Genomic DNA, 18,833 nt, shown 5'->3' with positions numbered 1-18,833 from the left:
TAATTGGATAGGATTTTCTGGATTGGATAGGAACTGGATTTTCAAAACTAAGCAATTCATTTTCACCCATTCCTCCTCCCCCTTCTAACTTGAAATTTTAGTTATAATTTGTAAAAGCCCCCCTATAATGCTAAATGATTACACTGGAGATGTCGATAGGTCGAGTGGATTAAAACACATCACATGTCTTTGGGTACATTTACCAAGGGTCTAGGATTATCTTGCCCTTGGGATCAATTTGAAGACACAATATCGGTACTGATGGAAATTTGTAGTAGAACATTGCGCAAATTGTGCAATATTTTCGAAACATCCTGTATACAACGGGTAAGGGAGAGGCAGCGTATTTATCTTACACGACATCTGTATCTGTACTGCTCTAGTAAATCACAGAAGCGTACAACCAGCACGTCTGTGGCCCTTGGTTCGAAACGAAATGCAGGTAACAAATTTCCATCCTTCATACTTTCAGGGAGAGATCTACAAATTTTCATCAGTCATTTCGGATTATTTATTATTTTTGACGATCTTTACGAAAAAAATACATTTGGACAGTTATATTTTTCATGAGAATCATCAATTGAAATCTCTAGCCATGTCCTACGATCTTATTCAGCCTAGTATTTCTGAGACCTTTGTTGTCTCCTCTTTGACATATGCATCTTCAATTATTAGCATCTTCATTTCACTATTCCAAACTATACCAAAAGGAAGTGATTGAGTCCATTTTAGAGTGCATTATTAATTCTTCAGTTTATTTGTAGTGTTCTATTAGGGTAATTAGGGAATTGACTATAACGCAATTCATTTGTAGTGAGTGTACTATTAATTGAGACCATTTTAGAGTGCATTATTAATGCAGTTCATTTGTAGTGTTCTATTAGGGGTATTATAGTAAAATTCATTTGTAAGTGCACTATTAATTCAGAGCATTTTGCACTTTCAACGGAATATAATGCTTCATTAAAAGGAGTGAACACTCCTCTTAATCATTCACCATTCCATCCTCTCTTCTTATCCTCCTTCTAGTCGTTCTTAGTATCTGCACTTCTGTCTTCCTCTCTCTCCTCCCACTTCCCTATCCACTCCTCCTTCTATCACGTCTCATCCATCACTTCTCCTATCCACTTTCTCCTTATCCTCCTTCTCATTAGTTGTTTTTCTGTCTTCCCCCCTCTCTAACTCCGTCCATGGCAAAATTCCCATTTCTCCTCCCCGTATTGTCTTTCTTGTACTCCTCCTCCTTCTCAATCATAGTGCTTCTGTCTTTCCCCATCTCTCCCTCCCTCCATCCATGTACCCCCTTCATCTTTTTAGCTAAATTCCCATTTTTCCTCCTCTTCGTCTTTCTCGTTCTTCATCATCTTCTCCTATCCACTTTCTCCTTATCCTCCTTCTCATTAGTTGTTTTTCTGTCTTCCCCCCTCTCTAACTCCGTCCATGGCAAAATTCCTATTTCTCCTCCCCGCATTGTCCTTCCTGTACTCCTCCTCCTTCTTCTCAATCATAGTGCTTCTATCTTTCCCCCTCTCTCCCTCCCTCCATCCATGTACCTCCTTCATCTTTTTAGCTAAATCCCCATTTTTCCTCCTCTTCGTCTTTCTCGTTCTTCATCATGGACTGAATTACACGAGGGCCTGAAGACAGTCCAGCTACTGACCTCGTGTTAACTCAAATATTGTGCAGTAACATTCCAGACCAGTTAAGCAAAATGGACTTCTGTACAGTAGCTACAAATCCAATTGATTCTGGCCAACTAACTGGACTGTGAAATTTTACTCGAGGCCAGTATCTAGACTGCCTAGTTGCCTACTGTCCTCGTTCCAGACACACCCTACAGAATCTGTTCATCATATCGTCCTAATATTCCACATGAGGAGGATCTTTTACTACTTTTTGTATGCGATATATGTGGAATACAGGGACTCAATTCATTGTTTTAACCTAATGCTAATTTCTCGTTTGATGTCGCTACAAATGCAAAATAATGCTTCGGAATAGGACAACGAGGATTAATAGCGTTCTCTCTCTGTCCTCTTTCCCTCTCTTTATCTCCCTCCCTCTCCTACTCATTCTAATTAAACATAAATTACAATTGTCCATTACCATTACACATTGACGTGTGTACCTCTTTCTCACACGCCTTTCCTCCTTCTCTCCTCCCTCCCTTTTACAAGTTTTCGCTCTCCCTTTCTCACCCTAACTCTGTATGTCCCCGTCTACTGTTATTCTCCTTCATCTCTCCCACTTTCCCTCCCTTTGACTCTCTACTCCTTTCCTCCCCGTCCCTCCTCCTTTTCTCCCTCTGTCTCTCTCTCCCTCCTTTTCATCTCTCTTTTGCCTCTTTCTCTGTGAACCCCTTTTCGCATATCATCCCTCTCTCCCTCCACTCTCTCCAAACCCCTTTTTCTCCTCTTTCCTCTCTTACAGGTCACAAAAAAGACCCATCTCCGCTAGTTAGATATCGTTCATGTTCATGTCACATAATTCCCACTCACTCTCAGATTGTCTGATAGGCCCAGGTCTGAGCGTAAGTGGCGAAAAAATCATAAGACATAGGTAGGTTTCTCAGACGTTCTGATAGCTGACAGACTTAGGTCTGAGGCTTTTCCCGCACAACTTAAGGGCGGTGTGACAGACCACGGTCTGAGCATAAGACCCATAGTCACGGAGATGAAACCCCTACCACTCCAGCTACGACATCACCCTGCGTCTACACAATGTTCTTCATGACATGACTTGGACTTGAACCACCAACCTCCAGATCCAAAGTCCAACGCGTTAACAACTGCACCACTGAGGTTGGTAAAAAAAAAAAGCGAAATAATTGAAAACATCAGGAGAAAAAATAACAGTAACCTAACCTCTACCCTAAGTCAATATTTGTGTCCCATGCTCCCATGAGTAGGCATGTTTGCTTTTGAGGTAAACATAAAACATGACTTCGATGAGATGAAAAAAACTTCGCTATAATATAGTAATAGAAAGTTTAAAAAAAATGGATATGACCCCGTTCTACTTTCTATATTAGTCAGGGCCGTCGAGGGAACCGGGCCACCCTCAAGCTCAGTTTTTTTTCCTTTACTGTAGGCTAGACTCCGAAATTTTGGAGCATCTATCCCCCTCCCTCGGTACACTGTTGGAACTCCCCCCCCCTCCTGGACAAAATCCTGGATACGGCCCTGTTTAGAGTTATACATGTAACCAACTTTGGGAGTGGTTTTTCACAAGTGCGTACACGAAGTTAAGTGCTTATTCCTAGTCTTCCTACCCTTGCTGCTCCTCCTAGTCTCTCTGCTTTTTCTGCATCTTATTCGTGATCTTTTGCTTCTTGTTCTTCTTCTATGTATGCTTCTGTTATTCTTCTTTGTCTGCATCTTCTTTCTATTCTTCATATTCTGCGTCGCCTTTTATCCTTCTCCATTTTGGTCTTCGTTTGCCTCCTCTTTCCTTTCTTCTTCTTCTTCTTTTTCTCCTTCCTCTTCTCCACCTCCTGAAGTAATCATTTATCTTCAACTTACAAGAACATACAATACATACCTACCTGCCTACAGAGATCTTAAGGTGAATAAAACCATGTAACAAGAAGAATGTGGAATTCAAGGACATCATATTAAGAAACAATGTGACTATGTATTATTTAAATCATTCTGCATCTGTATTAGCTCGAAGCGTAAAAGGTGAACTGGTTCCCGGGCAAAAAAAAAGTCACAACAGGTGAATTGGTTCCCGCCGAGAAAGGATCGTTCGAAGTTTGCTTCCAATCTTCAAAAGAAGAGGAACAGAAAGAAAAAATGGTTAGGCGGTTTCAAATCAGCAGTAAACCATACAGAGAAGCACGCTCAAGTCAAACTTTTACCAGGATAAATTGCTTGTACCAAGGTTGGATATGAAATGAAAAACCACTTGAAAATAATGATAATCGTGAACAAAAAAACTTCAACTCATGGTTTAAAAAAGTTTTGTTTACAAATAAATGGGTTGGAACGGGGGCGCTGTTGCTAAAAGTGTTTCTGCAATCTTTTTTGGACGAATAAATGCGGTACAATTTGGCAACCATTCTTTCTTGAATACTACAATTATAACAGCATTTTGGCAAGAAGATAACATCAATGATTAAGAAACTAATCCCATAATCCCTGAAACTCACAGATAGCCCAGTTTCCACGTGGTAAATCTATCGAGAACTCTGAACTGATCCAAAATGAATCAAAAACTCAGTCACTTACTCGAGAACTCTTGAGTCATAAAAAATATATCAAAAACTCACTCACTTGTTGCGAAATCTCACTTTGCGGAGTACCATAGAAACAAATCAATGAGGTAATCAGGAAAATCAATACGCCCAGACTCTGTTCAGGTTCTCAAAGGAATTTGAGGAATTCGTATGACAGAAGGAAATATAGGTACGGTAATTCCTGTAATTTATAACTAAGAATTAATTGATTGTACCCATGTACTTACAAACTGAATTGGGTTCTACTTTTATTGACAGACGTAGGCGTACTCACTGACAGTCAGATTTGTCCCCCAATCCTTTCCTAGTACTAATCCCTTGCCTAATACTAATCCCTACACTGTTCAATGTTCATTGACTATTCTGATCTTATCTTAACCCAAAAATGCTCCCATTTCAAGGTTTAAATGGTTCAACCCATAGATAGTCAATCCATTTGTTTATGTTAATGTACTATAACAGGATCAAAACAAATGGATTGACTATCTATGGGTTGAACCATTTAAACATTGAAATGAGAGTATCTTTGGGTTAAGATAAGATCAGAATAGTCAGTAACCTCTATGACCGAAAACAATGTTTTCCTTAATGGTAAGGTTTAAATGGTTCAACCCATAGATAGTCAATCCATTTGTTTATGTTAATGTACTATAACAGGATCAAAACAAATGGATTGACTATTAATGGGTTGAACCATTTAAACATTGAAATGAGAGTATCTTCGGTTTAAGATAAGATCAGAATAGTCAGCAACCTCTATGACCGAAAACAATGTTTTCCTTAATGGTGCTCTATTGAAATATGTACGTTCTCTGTGGCGTATAATATCTCTAGTAGCGCAGTCAAACTTTATTGACCTGGCGGGCCCGCTCCTTAATAATAGAGGGGTACTGTAGGTACACCACATACTTCTCTCGAATCCATAGAAAACATATCTGACACAACTATTGATAATGAAACTATCCATGTATCAAGAAACTCTATTTACAATTATTCTAGGTCATCGGGATAGCACATGACGTATCTTCACTGCAGACAAGTTGCAGAGGTAAGGTACCCGCTCCTTAATAATAGAGGGGTACTGTAGGTACACCACATACTTCTCTCGAATCCATAGAAAACATATCTGACACAACTATTGATAACGAAACTATCCATGTATCAAGAAACTCTATTTACAATTATTCTACGTTATCGGGATAGCACATGACATATCTTCACTGCAGACAAGTTGCAGAGGTAAGGTAGAAACACACAAATAAGCTTCCAAGAAGGAAGAAGAACAGGGAGACTGGGAGAGGGACCTTAAAGAATAATAAATTTCCAATTCCCTCCAGGTTTCAGCAGGGGTGATGGAAACTTTTCCTTCGAATTAAATATTGACAAGACCGCCGGACTACGGGTACTAACTTGGATTGAGACCTGATGTGGCTTATATACATAGGAATATCCTACATAGAAAGTTCCTTTCTTGTAATTCATCCAGAAATAGGAGTTATCTCCAAAGACAGTTGAAAGTTTAAGGTGACCCTGATTGGTGAAATTGTTTTCTAAATCTACTTATTAGAGGACCCCTTCAGGACCGTGAAAATTTTGATCCAAGCAAGTGCCCCAAACAATGTGAATATGTATTATTTAAATCATTCTGCATCTGTATTAGCTCGAAGCGTAAAAGGTGAACTGGTTCCCGGGCAAAAAAAAGTCACAACAGGTGAATTGGTTCCCGCCGAGAAACGATCATTCAAAGTTTGCTTCCAATCTTCAAAAGAACAGGAACAGAAAGAAAAAATGGTTAATGAATACTTACATTCTTGTTTGAAAGTGAAATACTCCGTCAAATGTCTACACTCGTGATTTCCTCTAAGTAAAAATAACGTGGTTGGATGGCACAGCTTCAGAGCCCATAGATATAATACACACTGGAACAGATAGAAAGCACAGGATAAAATTACTTTTCTGACCAAGAATCTTTTGGACACGGATACGGATAAGGAGGTAAGTAAGTACTTTTCTGGCCGGGACGAAAACCTCTAACAGGTAAAGGGTGAGAACCTCTCACATGTACATCTTGAAAATTACTCTTCATCTCTGTGATCGCTTCTGGTATTGGCTAATTGTCTTGCAGTTGAAATCACTCTTTTAACACAAAAGCCTCCATTTTAACATACTAATAGAATGGCACAGCTTCAGAGCCCATAGATATAATACACACTGGAACAGATAGAAAGCACAGGATAAAATTACTTTTCTGACCAAGAATCTTTCGGACACGGATAAGGAGGTAAGTAAGTACTTTTCTGGCCGGGACGAAAACCTCTAACAGGTAAAGGGCGAGAAACTCTCACAAGTACATCTTGAAAATTACTCTTCATCTCTGTGATCGCTTCTGGTATTGGCTAATTGGCTTGCAGTTGAAATCACTCTTTTAATACAAAAACCTCCATTTTAACATACTGATAGATTCTGACGTGATTTTGTGAAGATTCATCTTGTTCTTCTTTCCTTAACAACAATGTATTGTTGAAGCAATCATGCATCACGTTGCTTCAAACTCTTGACGTTCGCGTGCCTCTTGGCATGATCGATTCGATTTTCCAATAACATTCCTAGTTCCTAGGAATCCTCGGATTTCATTATTATTCGAAATCAGGTGCAGTAAACAGGTAAATATTATATAGCAGTAATCTCGGACATACATAGACTGTTTCTTTAACACGTGTATAACCTTACAGCTTACAGTACAGGTAGTTAGATAAGTAGGCAAATAGCCATAAACAACAGTTGGGTATGTATATGTAGGGATTGTTGAGAAATCACATATGTCATTTAACAGTATCGGTATTAGCTTAATCTATTCCATATTTTGTAGCACTTAACACACATTATAATTGATAAAATTACACAAGTATGCAATAATTCCTATATCCTCAATAATCACAACGATTAAGATAACATCAATGATTAAGAAACTAATCCCATAATCCCTGAAACTCACAGATAGCCCAGTTTCCACGTGGTAAATCTATCGAGAACTCTCAGTCACTTACTCGAGAACTCTTGAGTCATAAAAAATATATCAAAAACTCACTCACTTATTGCGAAATCTCACATTGCGGAGTACCATAGAAACAAATTAATGAGGTAATCAGGAAAATCAATACGCCCAGACTCTGTTCAGGTTCTCAAAGGAATTTGAGGAATTCGTATGACAGAAGGAAATAGGTACGGTAATTCCTGTAATTTATAACTAAGAATTAATTGATTGTACCCATGTACTTACAAACTGAATTGGGTTCTAGTTTTATTGACAGACGTAGGCGTACTCACTGACAGTCAATTTTGTCCCCCAATCCTTTCCTAGTACTAATCCCTTGCCTAATACTAATCTAATCTCTACACTGTTCAATGTTCATTGACTATTCTGATCTCATCTTAACAAAAAAAAAAAAAAAAAAAAAAAAAAAAAACAGATTATCTCTTCTAGCATCAATAAGATGATGAAAATGAAGCAGATAATACTCATAATGGTATCCACATTGATTTTCTTTTTGTCTTCCACATACATAGGTATTCACTACACTGATGGTGATGCATATTATCATACGCCGTATGAATAGGAACATCTAATACGATTCTATGTGATTTTATTCGAGTTCCGGGCTGCAAGGAACTTGAAAAGTTCCACATGATTGACTACGGCTTACGATCTCGGTGCATACAATATACAGGGTGTCCCAAGACACACTGTGTGACTGTGGAACGGTTGAGGCAAGTCACAGTCTACTCACCAAAAACAGCTACAGACACCGAAGCGAATACAATAGTCCGTCCCTTATACCTTTTTATTACTATTGTAATAATAAAGGAAGGACGGACTAAAAAGCCGTCGGCTTCAGCTTGGCCTAACTGTCCATTAATCCATTTTTCAAAATGTACTTCTTCTTTCATTTTCCATTCCATCAACACCCCCCAAAAAACTTTCTCTTGTCTCTTTTCTTTTCTTCTTGGCCATGTGAGTGTGACCTTTCTCAGAGAAAGAATACGAGTAAACACACACTAGCAGCTCCCGTGACACGTGCACGTCACAGCCAACACGTGACGTGACGGGCGTGACAATTACGTGACAACCCCACCTTACCCTACAGCCCCATCACTAACCTACAGGTGTCACAATACGTCTCAGTGGTTTCTAACCTGAGGTAATTTTTTCCTCAAAAGAGTGGGGGGGGGGGTTAAAAGGACTTGATTGGGTACCCTCACCATTCAACACTGGCACCAGGCCATTACAAATAATTCTAAGCCAGTGATTCTCAAAATTTTCGATAGCATTACCTCCAAACAAGAAGAGTATTATCTCCAAAGACGAAGAGACATTTGTGATTGGACCAAAGTTTTGAATATTTACAGCAAAATATATTTATAATAACATCTTTGTAGTAAGATAATATACTAGTAATGAGTGGGTGGCCTCTTTACCCCTTTCGGCCTCAACCTGGGAACCACTCACCTAATATGTTTGCATAGCAACACTGTACACGAGTTTTCGGCAACTGTGATTGAACCAAAGTTTTGAATATTTACAGCAAAATATATTTATAATAACATCTTTGTAGTAAGATAATATACTAGTAATGAGTGGCCTTTTTACCCCTTTCGGCCTCAACCTGGGAACCACTCACCTAATATGTTTGCATAGCAACAGTGTACACGAGTTTTCGGCAAGACTGAGCATGTGTGCTCGTTGATTTGAAACAAGAAACGAGGAAGGTAGTGGTAGGAAAAAGAGAAACAAAAACATAGTGATAAAGTAAAAAGTAAGGCTAAAAGGAGATAAGTTAGAAAAGGAGGGAGCAAGTTACGAGAGGGAAAAAGAGCGAGAAGGATCGAGAGAAACGGGATAAAAGTTTGATGTACGTACTTTTGCTCCCTTTAGAATCCCTGCTGTGAAATTAAACATTTATACAAGACGAGAAACAACAACCGTATAAGAAATAAGATAGGAAGATAATGAGGAAGAAACGGGGAGAAAGAAACAGAAAGAGCGGAGGATATAGGTAGAGATTTTAGAAAAAGGGAGTGGAGCTAATAGACATACAAAAAGTGACTTTAGCCCAGCACACGTGCTGTAAGAAACAACAACCGTATAAGAAATAAGATAGGAAGATAATGAGGAAGAAACGGGGAGAAAGAAACAGAAAGAGCGGAGGATATAGGTAGGGATTTTAGAAAAAGGGAGTGGAGCTAATAGACGTACAAAAAGTGACTTTAGCCCAGCACACGTGTATAACCTTACAGCTTACAGTACAGGTAGTTAGATAAGTAGGCAAATAGCCATAAACAACAGTTGAGTATGTATATGTAGGGATTGTTGAGACATCACATATGTCATTTAACAGTATCGGTATTAGCTTAATCTATTCCATATTTTGTAGCACTTAACACACACAATTGATAAAATTACACAAGTACGGAATACAGGGACTCAATTCATTGTTTTAACCTAATGCTAATTTCTCGTTTGATGTCGCTACAAATGCAAAATAATGCTTCGGAATAGCACAACGAGGATTAATAGCGTTCTCTCTCTGTCCTCTTTCCCTCTCTTTATCTCCCTCCCTAACCCCTCTCTCTAAATATCTATCTATCTTCCCTCCCCCCCTCTCCTACTCATTCTAATTAAACATAAATTACAATTGTCCATTACCATTACACATTGATGTGTGTACCTCTTTCTCACACCCTTTTCCTCCTTCTCTCCTCCCTCCGTTTTACAAGTTTTCGCTCTCCCTTTCTCACCCTAACTCTGTATGTCCCCTTCTACTGTTATTCACCTTCATCTCTCCAACTTTCCCTCCCTTTGACTCTCTACTCCTTTCCTGCCCGTCCCTCCTCCTTTTCTCCCTCTGTCTCTCTCTCCCTCCTTTTCATCTCTCTTTTGCCTCTTTCTCTATGAACCCCTTTTCGCATATCATCCCTCTCTCCCTCCACTCTCTCCATCCCCCTTTTTCTCCTCTTTCCTCTCTTACAGGTCACAAAAAAGACCCATCTCCGCTAGTTAGATATCGTTCATGTTCATGTCACATAATTCCCACTCACTCTCAGACTGTCTGATAGGCCCAGGTCTGAGCGTGAGTGGCGAAAAAATCATAAGACATAGGTTTCTCAGACGGTCTGATAGCTGACAGACTTAGGTCTGAAGCTTTTCCCGCCACACTTTAGGGCGGCGTGACAGACCACGGTCTGAGCATACGACCCATAGACACGGAGATGAAACCCCTACCACTCCAGCTACGACATCACCCTGCGTCTACACAATGTTCTAAAAGGCGAAATAATTTCAACTTCACAGAAAAACAGCAAACACAAGAGATGTGTGTCCATAACAAATTCATAAATTATGCATAACAAAACATCAATAGGGTACATTTACCAAGGGTCTAGGATTATCTTGCCCTTGGGATCAATTTGAAGACACAATATCGGTACTGATGGAAATTTGTAGTAGACCCCCGGGGGGTGGAGGGGGGCGAAGCCCCCCTCCCGAGCACGAAGTGCGAGTATTATCATACGGTATAGGAACATCTAATACGATTCTATGTGATTTTATTCGAGTTCCGGGTTGTAAAGAACTTGAAAAGTTCCACATGATTGACCACGGCTTACGATCTCGGTGCATACAATAGACAGGGTGTCCCAAGACACACTGTGTGACTGTGGAACGGTTGAGGCAAGTCACAGTCTACTCACCAAAAACAGCAATTTTTTGGGTTCATATGTGTTGCAGTAAAAGGATTTGCTTCGACTTTATACCTTCTACCTTTACTGTCAGCAAAGAAAATGAAGATTTTCTTATATCCAGTACTGAAATATAAGTTTAAACTTAGATTAAGGTTAATCAGCAAGGAAAACCTAGACCCTTGACAAATAGAGTGCCTGAAGCCTGAAGGCATTTTTTTCCCTGAGCATGTGTGCTCGTTGATTTGAAACAAGAAACGAGGAAGGTAGTGGTAGGAAAAAGAGAAACAAAAACATAGTGATAAAGTAAAAAGATAAGATCAGAATAGTCAGCAACCTCTATGACCGAAAACAACCCAATGTTTTCCTTAATGGTGTAAGCTCTATTGAAATATGTACCCCCTCCTGGACAAAATCCTGGATACGGCCCTGTTTAGAGTTATACATGTAACCAACTTTGGGAGTGGTTTTTCACAAGTGCGTACACCAAGTTAAGTGCTCAAGTGCTTATTCCTAGTCTTCCTACCCTTGCTGCTCCTACTCTCTCTGCTTTTTCTGCATCTTATTCGTGATCTTTTGCTTCTTGTTCTTCTTCTTTGTATGCTTCTGTTATTCTTCTTTGTGTGTTTCTTCTTGAATTTTATCTGCTTCTTCTTTCTATTCTTCATCGTCCGTTTCTTCCTTTTATTCTTCTCCATTTTGGTCTTCCTTTGCCTCTTCTTTCCTTTCTTCTTCTTTGTATGCTTCTGTTATTCTTCTTTGTGTGTTTCTTCTTGAATTTTATCTGCTTCTTCTTTCTATTCTTCATCGTCCGCTTCTTCCTTTTATTCTTCTCCATTTTGGTCTTCCTTTGCCTCTTCTTTCCTTTCTTCTTCTTCTTCTTCTCCTTCCTCCTCTGCTTCTTCCTCTTCTCCACCTCCTGAAGTAATCATTTATCTTCGACTTACAAGAACATACAATATGTACATACCTACCTACTTACAGAGATCTTAAGGTGAATAAAACCATGTAACAAGAAGAATGTGGAATTCAAGGACATCATATTAAAAAGGTTTAAATGGTTCAACCCATAGATAGTCAATCCATTTGTTTATGTTAATGTACTATAACAGGATCAAAACAAATGGATTGACTATCTATGGGTTGAACCATTTAAACATTGAAATGAGAGTATCTTTGGGTTAAGATAAGATCATGTTGCAGTAAAAGGATTTGCTTCGACTTTATACCTTCTACCTTTACTGTCAGCAAAGAAAATGAAGATTTTCTTATATCCAGTACTGCAATATAAGTTTAAACTTAGATTAAGGTTAATCAGCAAGGAAAACCTAGACCCTTGACAAATAGAATGCCTGAAGCCTGAAGGCATTTTTTCCATTATTTTTTCCTCAGTTTAATTTTAAATAATATAAACTCAGACTGTGGTCGAGGCCATAAAACGTTTAGAACTTACCTCTATGCTAAAATATCCTCTATCTACATAATCTCCTAAAAAGAGGTACTTGGTTGAAGCGGGTGGTCCTCCGACTTCAAATAAACGTCTGAATCCAATCAGATGAGATATGCTGCCATCAGAATATCTGATCAGGTCCAAGAATTATTGGTTACACTCCTTGAATACTAAGAAATTCTTGGAATTACGAGCGGTTACAAGGAGCGCTCCTTGCAATTTGCAACCCATTTAGGGCAAAGATTTTCAATGCTTCATGCACTTCAATAGCCAGATTCTAGTGTAGAAGAAGGTTAGGAAGTTCTTTTTGGGTAACACAAGGCCAGAAGATAGACCAGCTATACAGGCCTAGTCTTAACAACTAACAACACTGGCGTCCAGTCCCTGTCCAGTTAGACAAAATACCCTTCTTTACAAATAATAAAAAATCTAATTTATTCAGCCCAACCTGAATTAACTGGACACGGGGCCAATAGTTAGGTTGCCCACAGTCCTCGTGTAATCCAGCTATTTAAAGCGTATACTTTCTTCAAAGCGTATTATTTCGATCATACCAGCTTTTTGTTCCTTTCAAGGAAAAAGGACTGAAAAATATGGACCCGAACTCAAAACATGATTGATTACAATATCCGAGAAGATCAAAAGTACAAACTTTTCCTCTTCCCCATCAATCGAGAGGAAATAGAGGATTAATTCCAACTCAGATGAGTAAGGGGAAAGTTTGTTTTGATGAAACTCTAGAAATTGGATCTCGAACTAAAAAAAAAGTCGGAACTAAAAAAACTCGAGGCGGTTTCAAATCAGCAGTAAACCATACAGAGAAGCACGCTCAAGTCAAACTTTTACCAGGATAAATTGCTTGTACCAAGGTTGGATAAGAAATGAAAAACCACTTGAAAATAATGATAATCGTGAACAAAAAAACTTCAACTCATGGTTTTAAAAAAGTTTAGTTTACAAATAAATGGGTTGGAACGGGGGCGCTGTTGCCAAAAGTGTTTCTGCAACCTTTTTTGAACGAATAAATGCGGTACAATTTGGCAACCATTCTTTCTTCAGTACTACAATTATAACAGCATTTTGGCAAGAGATTTTCAAGTCCATAATCCTCTTCGAAATATTAATTTCGCAATGAATAAGCACTTGAGAGCTCCTGCTGAAATGCTGAATGAGAATGTTGAATTCCCACCACTTATCTTTCTAAATCTCGGTCAGGAAGTGTTTAACAAGAGTGAAGGGTGCTCTTTGTGAATTCATATCCAGTAATAAATAGTCAAGGTGTATTTTGCTTTCGAGAAACTGTCGGCGGGACCAGTTCGCTTTTGCAACCTGAAATTTTGATTTTCGATTACTGGGAATGCACCATCTTGGATAAGAGTTTTGATAGAGGGAACTGTATCTGCTAAGGTCTTATCAATCGTCCCGAAAGCGAATCCGCCCCCGGGCGGGAAACCATGAGGAGTGGCGTGACGTCAACGACTAGTGCCTCATATCACCGAAGTATGGAAAAGTATCGTACAAGTGTAATAGCCGATGGAAAAACAGAATTTTGAATTTGGACAAATTAGATCGAAATATGGAGCACTGGTGTCACAGAGCTTGAGAGCTCCTGCTGAAATGCTGAATGAGAATGTTGAATTCCCACCACTTATCTTTCTAAATCTCGGTCAGGAAGTGTTTAACAAGGGTGAAGGGTGCTCTTTGTGAATTCATATCCAGTAATAAATAGTCAAGGTGTATTTTGCTTTCGAGAAAATGTCGGCGGGAGTTTTGATAGGGGGAACTGTATCTGCTAAGGTCTTATCAATCGTCCCGAAAGTGAATTCGCCCCCGGGCGGGAAACCATGAGGAGTGGCGTGACGTCAACGACCAGTGTCTCATATCACCAAAGTATGGAAAAGTATCGTACAAGTGTAATAGCCAATGGAAAAGCAGAATTTTGAATTTGGACAAATCAGATCGAAATATGGAGCACTGGTGTCACAGAGTTAAAAAGCCGTCGGCTTCAGGTTGGCCTAACTGTCCATTTTTCAAAATGTCCTTCTTCTTTCATTTTCCATTCCATCAACACCCCCCAAAAACCTTTCTCTTGTCTCTTTTCTTTTTGGCCATGTGAGTGTGACCTTTCTCAGAGAAGGAATACGAGTATACATCACACACTACCAGCTCCCGTGACACGTGCTCGTCACAGCCAACACGTGACGTGACGGGCGTGACAATTACGGGACAACCCCACCTTACCCTACAGCCCCATCATCGATTTTCCAATAACATTCCTAGTTCCTAGGAATCCTCGGATTTCATTATTATTCGAAATCAGGTGCAGTAAACAGGTAAATATTATCTAGCAGTAATCTCGGATACATAGACTGTTTCTTTAAAAAAGTAATTATTTGCATGAAGGTATGTTGGAGTGTTTGCTTGAGCGTGTTAGGCGGCTTAACCTTGAGTTAGATATACAACTATGTTAGTATAAGTATCCAAAATGCAGTTTTATTGAAGTACTCATGTGCGGCGTACTTCTATCAACCTACACTAGCATGTGTAAAAGAGGATGCTAATCTTATCCCATTATGAAAATGATAGCAAAGGAGATTCACCGAAAAATCCCTGAACAGATAAACTGGTTGATATAAAGACAAAGCAAATGCTTAAGTATATGGCCGATCTTACCACTGAGAGTTAACACAGTGTCAAGGGTTTTCTTTGGTGTCACCCTTTGATTTTCACAGGGCAATATTTCTTAAACCCTGTGGTTTCTTTAAAAAAGTAATTATTTGCATGAAGGTATGTTGGAGTGTTTGCTTGAGCGTGTTAGGCGGCTTAACCTTGAGTTAGATATACGACTATGTTAGTACGAGTATCCAAAATGCAGTTTTATTGAAGTACTCATGTGCGGCGTACTTCTATCTACCTATACTAGCATGTGTAAAAGAGGATGCTAATCTTATCCCATTATGAAAATGATAGCAAAGGAGATTCACCGAAAAACCCCTGAACAGATGAACTGGTTGATATAAAGACAAAGCAAATGCTTTTATGGCCGATCTTACCACTGAGAGTTAACACAGTGTCAAGGGTTTTTATTGGTGTCACCCTTTGATTTTCACAGGGCTTCACTACACTGATGGTGATGCATATTATCATACGCCGTATGAATAGGAACATCTAATACGATTCTATGTGATTTTATTCGAGTTCCGGGTTGTAAAGAACTTGAAAAGTTCCACATGATTGACCACGGCTTACGATCTCGGTGCATACAATAGACAGGGTGTCCCAAGACACACTGTGTGACTGTGGAACGGTTGAGGCAAGTCACAGTCTACTCACCAAAAACAGCAATTTTTTGGGTTCATATGTGTTGCAGTAAAAGGATTTGCTTCGACTTTATACCTTCTACCTTTACTGTCAGCAAAGAAAATGAAGATTTTCTTATATCCAGTACTGAAATATAAGTTTAAACTTAGATTAAGGTTAATCAGCAAGGAAAACCTAGACCCTTGACAAATAGAGTGCCTGAAGCCTGAAGGCATTTTTTTCCCCCATTATTTTTTCCTCAGTTTAATTTTAAATAATATAAACTCAGACTGTGGTCGAGGCCATAAAACGTTTAGAACTTACCTCTATGCTAAAATATCCTCTATCTACATAATCTCCTAAAAAGAGGTACTTGGTTGAAGCGGGTGGTCCTCCGACTTCAAATAATTTCATGAGGTCATAGAATTGACCATGAATATCCCCGCACACTGGAATCAGAAACAAAACAGAAGGGCAACATTAGAAATTAGAAACAGAACAAAACAGTAGGAAAATGGGTTGAAAAAATAAATATGTAGGTATGTATTCATATTCAATCATAAAAAAAAGCCCAAGAATGTAGACACAGAAACACATAAATATGGAAAAAAATCATTAGAAAAAGAAGCATCTTTTACTGATAGGGACATTTGTTGTCTGCAATTGAAACTTTTCGAAGACATATTCTGTGAATTTTGCACAGCATTGTTCATTCTTCCTTCCGAAGTAATGCAATACTCAGAAAAGGCCTGCCTAGTGACTTCCATTGGGATGGAAAACAACTTACCCGTGCATTATTTTTGAGCGGCACTATACCTACATGGGGCCACTGTACATGACGTCATACTTTCTATACAACTACACATGCATTACATATGAAACAATGACGTCATTGTAGTAGCCGTTCAATTGAGGTTGTAGCACGTCCCAGAGCTATACATTGGACATCTGTACAAATGTTAAGTATACAGCTTTCCAATATTGTACAGGGCGGTCGAACAACTTTATTTGTAGATATTTCTTTTCAACTGTCAAGTACACTTTACATCCTGTGTCTAGATTGTAGATTCCAACTAAGTAAGGTTCTAAGTGGGCATACAAGGTGCCTAAAAATGCCGTTTAGACGCACTTGTACTGGCGCGGCTGACTATACTAGACTAAGTAAGGTTCTAAGTGGGCATACAAGGTGCCTAAAAATGCCGTTTAGACGCACTTGTACTGGCGCGGCTGACTATACTAGTAATAATTGTTGATTGGGCACTTTCACTTCCGCACCCAATGGTGTTAACGGACGTAGGCAACTTTTGGTTTCAATTGTGTTACTTGTTCCAAATCATTCTAGGACCTTTGAAAATTGAATTTGAGCAGGTACAAATATGGATGGATGGTTTCAATGGCCTTAAATTTACTGTCTCTGCAACCATCCAGTAGATGCCGTTATTTTCGCTCTGTTTATATACTTTGTGTTCATAATTTATGAAAATTATAGGATTCCAAGTAAACAAAACATACAAAATTGTTTGAGCTGCTTACATATATAAAAATAAGAGAGAGGGAGAGAGAGAGCCGGATGTGTAATTTGAAGCTCATTACGTTGCTTTGATCTCTTGGAGCCTTCAATTCATTTCGGTCTTTGGAGGAAAGCCGTCCAAGTTCTTACGCAAAGACTTTCTCGACCTCAAAACGCCAATCAAAAAAATAAAGTCACCGCCTTTCATTTCTTTTCAATGAAACATCTGCTACATTGGATTTTACGGGTCTGTTTTACCCATTCTCATAAGATGGGCGAGAAGAGACACATCTCTCATCAGATAGACGTGTGTCCCTAATCAGATGGGCGAGAAGAGGCACCCTACACCCCATTAACATAGTTGCTGGATTCGCCCTGCCCAGTTATTGTGTACCCAGAATTTCAACTTTTCATGCCGCAGGTATATCTGCGCCGAGATTGCATCACGCCATAATTATAATCACAGGATCTGTGAATACTTGTGAAAAAAATCTGTTCACCACACCGCACACAATATGTACAATCCCCATTATTTAGACATCTGTACCACATGTTTCCAAGATAATTGGTACACCCGTCTGGCATATTTGTACAGGTGTCCCGCCCTCCTTTCTCGGACAATTTTTTTCAAAATAAATCGCACAAATAATGACGAAATCCAGGCAGAAAAGCACACAAACTGTGAGGTTTAGAGGATTTTTCTTTGCTATATGAGCAATCCCATTACAGGTGTCCCGCCCTCCTTTCTCGGACAATTTTTTTCAAAATAAATCGCACAAATAATGACGAAATCCAGGCAGAAAAGCACACAAAACTGTGAGGTTTAGAGGATTTTTCTTTGCTATGTATATGAGCAATCCCATTTTAGTCCGTCCTTCCTTTATTTCTCTTGTTACTCTTCCGTGACAACTTTACCTAAATCTTTAAACGGAGGTCTTATCATCTGAAAAGCGGAGAGCGAAAGAGGACAGGATTAAGGAGCGCGGTAGCGCTCCGCCCCGCCAAGTCAAGAAAGTTTGACCGCGCTACTAGAGATATTATACGCGACAGGGAAAGTAGCCGTTTTCAGGTAGTTGTAGACAGACAACTACAAATGATGGAAGAAAACGGATTGCATGTGTGTGTTCGGGCATGAAAGTAGACCACGTTGAAAAAAAAAAATCATCAAAATCGGTTAAGTTTACCTGGAGATATTTGACTTTAAAAAACGTCAAATTTTTCATCATTTTCTGCTGCTGCTGCTGCTGCTTCCGCTTCCGCTTCCGCTTCGACCGCTCTACAGCCTAAACCACTGGACCGATTTTGATGGTTGATGGCTCATTTTTTTTCTCGTGAGTGGTAGGTGTGCCTTTTCATATTTTCAAGGCCCCCAAAGGGCCCCTTCAGCCTTAAATTTGATAAAAGAGTGATTTTTAGGGGAAAAATTCTAAATTATCGCTCGAGTTAATTAATAAGGAAGTTTTGTACTACGTAGAGTCAAAAGTCGGAGTGTCCCAGTGGTAAGGAGTGTGATCTTTGACAAACTGCCGAGCGGGTGGGGTGGGGTTCGAATCCCACTGTAGTCTTTTTTTTTACATAATTTTATCATTTAAAAATATTTT

At 39.2% G+C, this 18,833-nt stretch overlaps 1 protein-coding gene across 2 annotated transcripts in view; it reads right to left on the bottom strand.

Moving 5' to 3' along the window:
* Nucleotides 1-18,833, bottom strand: part of LOC103512548 (serine/threonine-protein phosphatase 2B catalytic subunit 3) — a 64,032-nt gene that overhangs the window by 10,871 nt on the left and 34,328 nt on the right. For both annotated transcript variants that reach the window (XM_026825987.1, XM_026825989.1), the window contains exons 3-4: nt 16,047-16,171; nt 6,045-6,156 (exon numbers count right to left, since the gene is read on the bottom strand). In XM_026825987.1, coding sequence (XP_026681788.1) covers nt 6,045-6,156; nt 16,047-16,171 — 237 coding nt within the window. The remainder of the gene's footprint in view (nt 1-6,044; nt 6,157-16,046; nt 16,172-18,833) is intronic.

The sequence above is a fragment of the Diaphorina citri genome, unplaced genomic scaffold (genome assembly GCF_000475195.1).
Source record: "Diaphorina citri unplaced genomic scaffold, Diaci psyllid genome assembly version 1.1 scaffold850, whole genome shotgun sequence".
NCBI lineage: Eukaryota > Metazoa > Arthropoda > Insecta > Hemiptera > Psyllidae > Diaphorina > Diaphorina citri.
The sequence above is the reverse complement of the archived record's forward strand: the minus strand, read 5'-3'. Positions and strand labels throughout refer to the sequence as shown.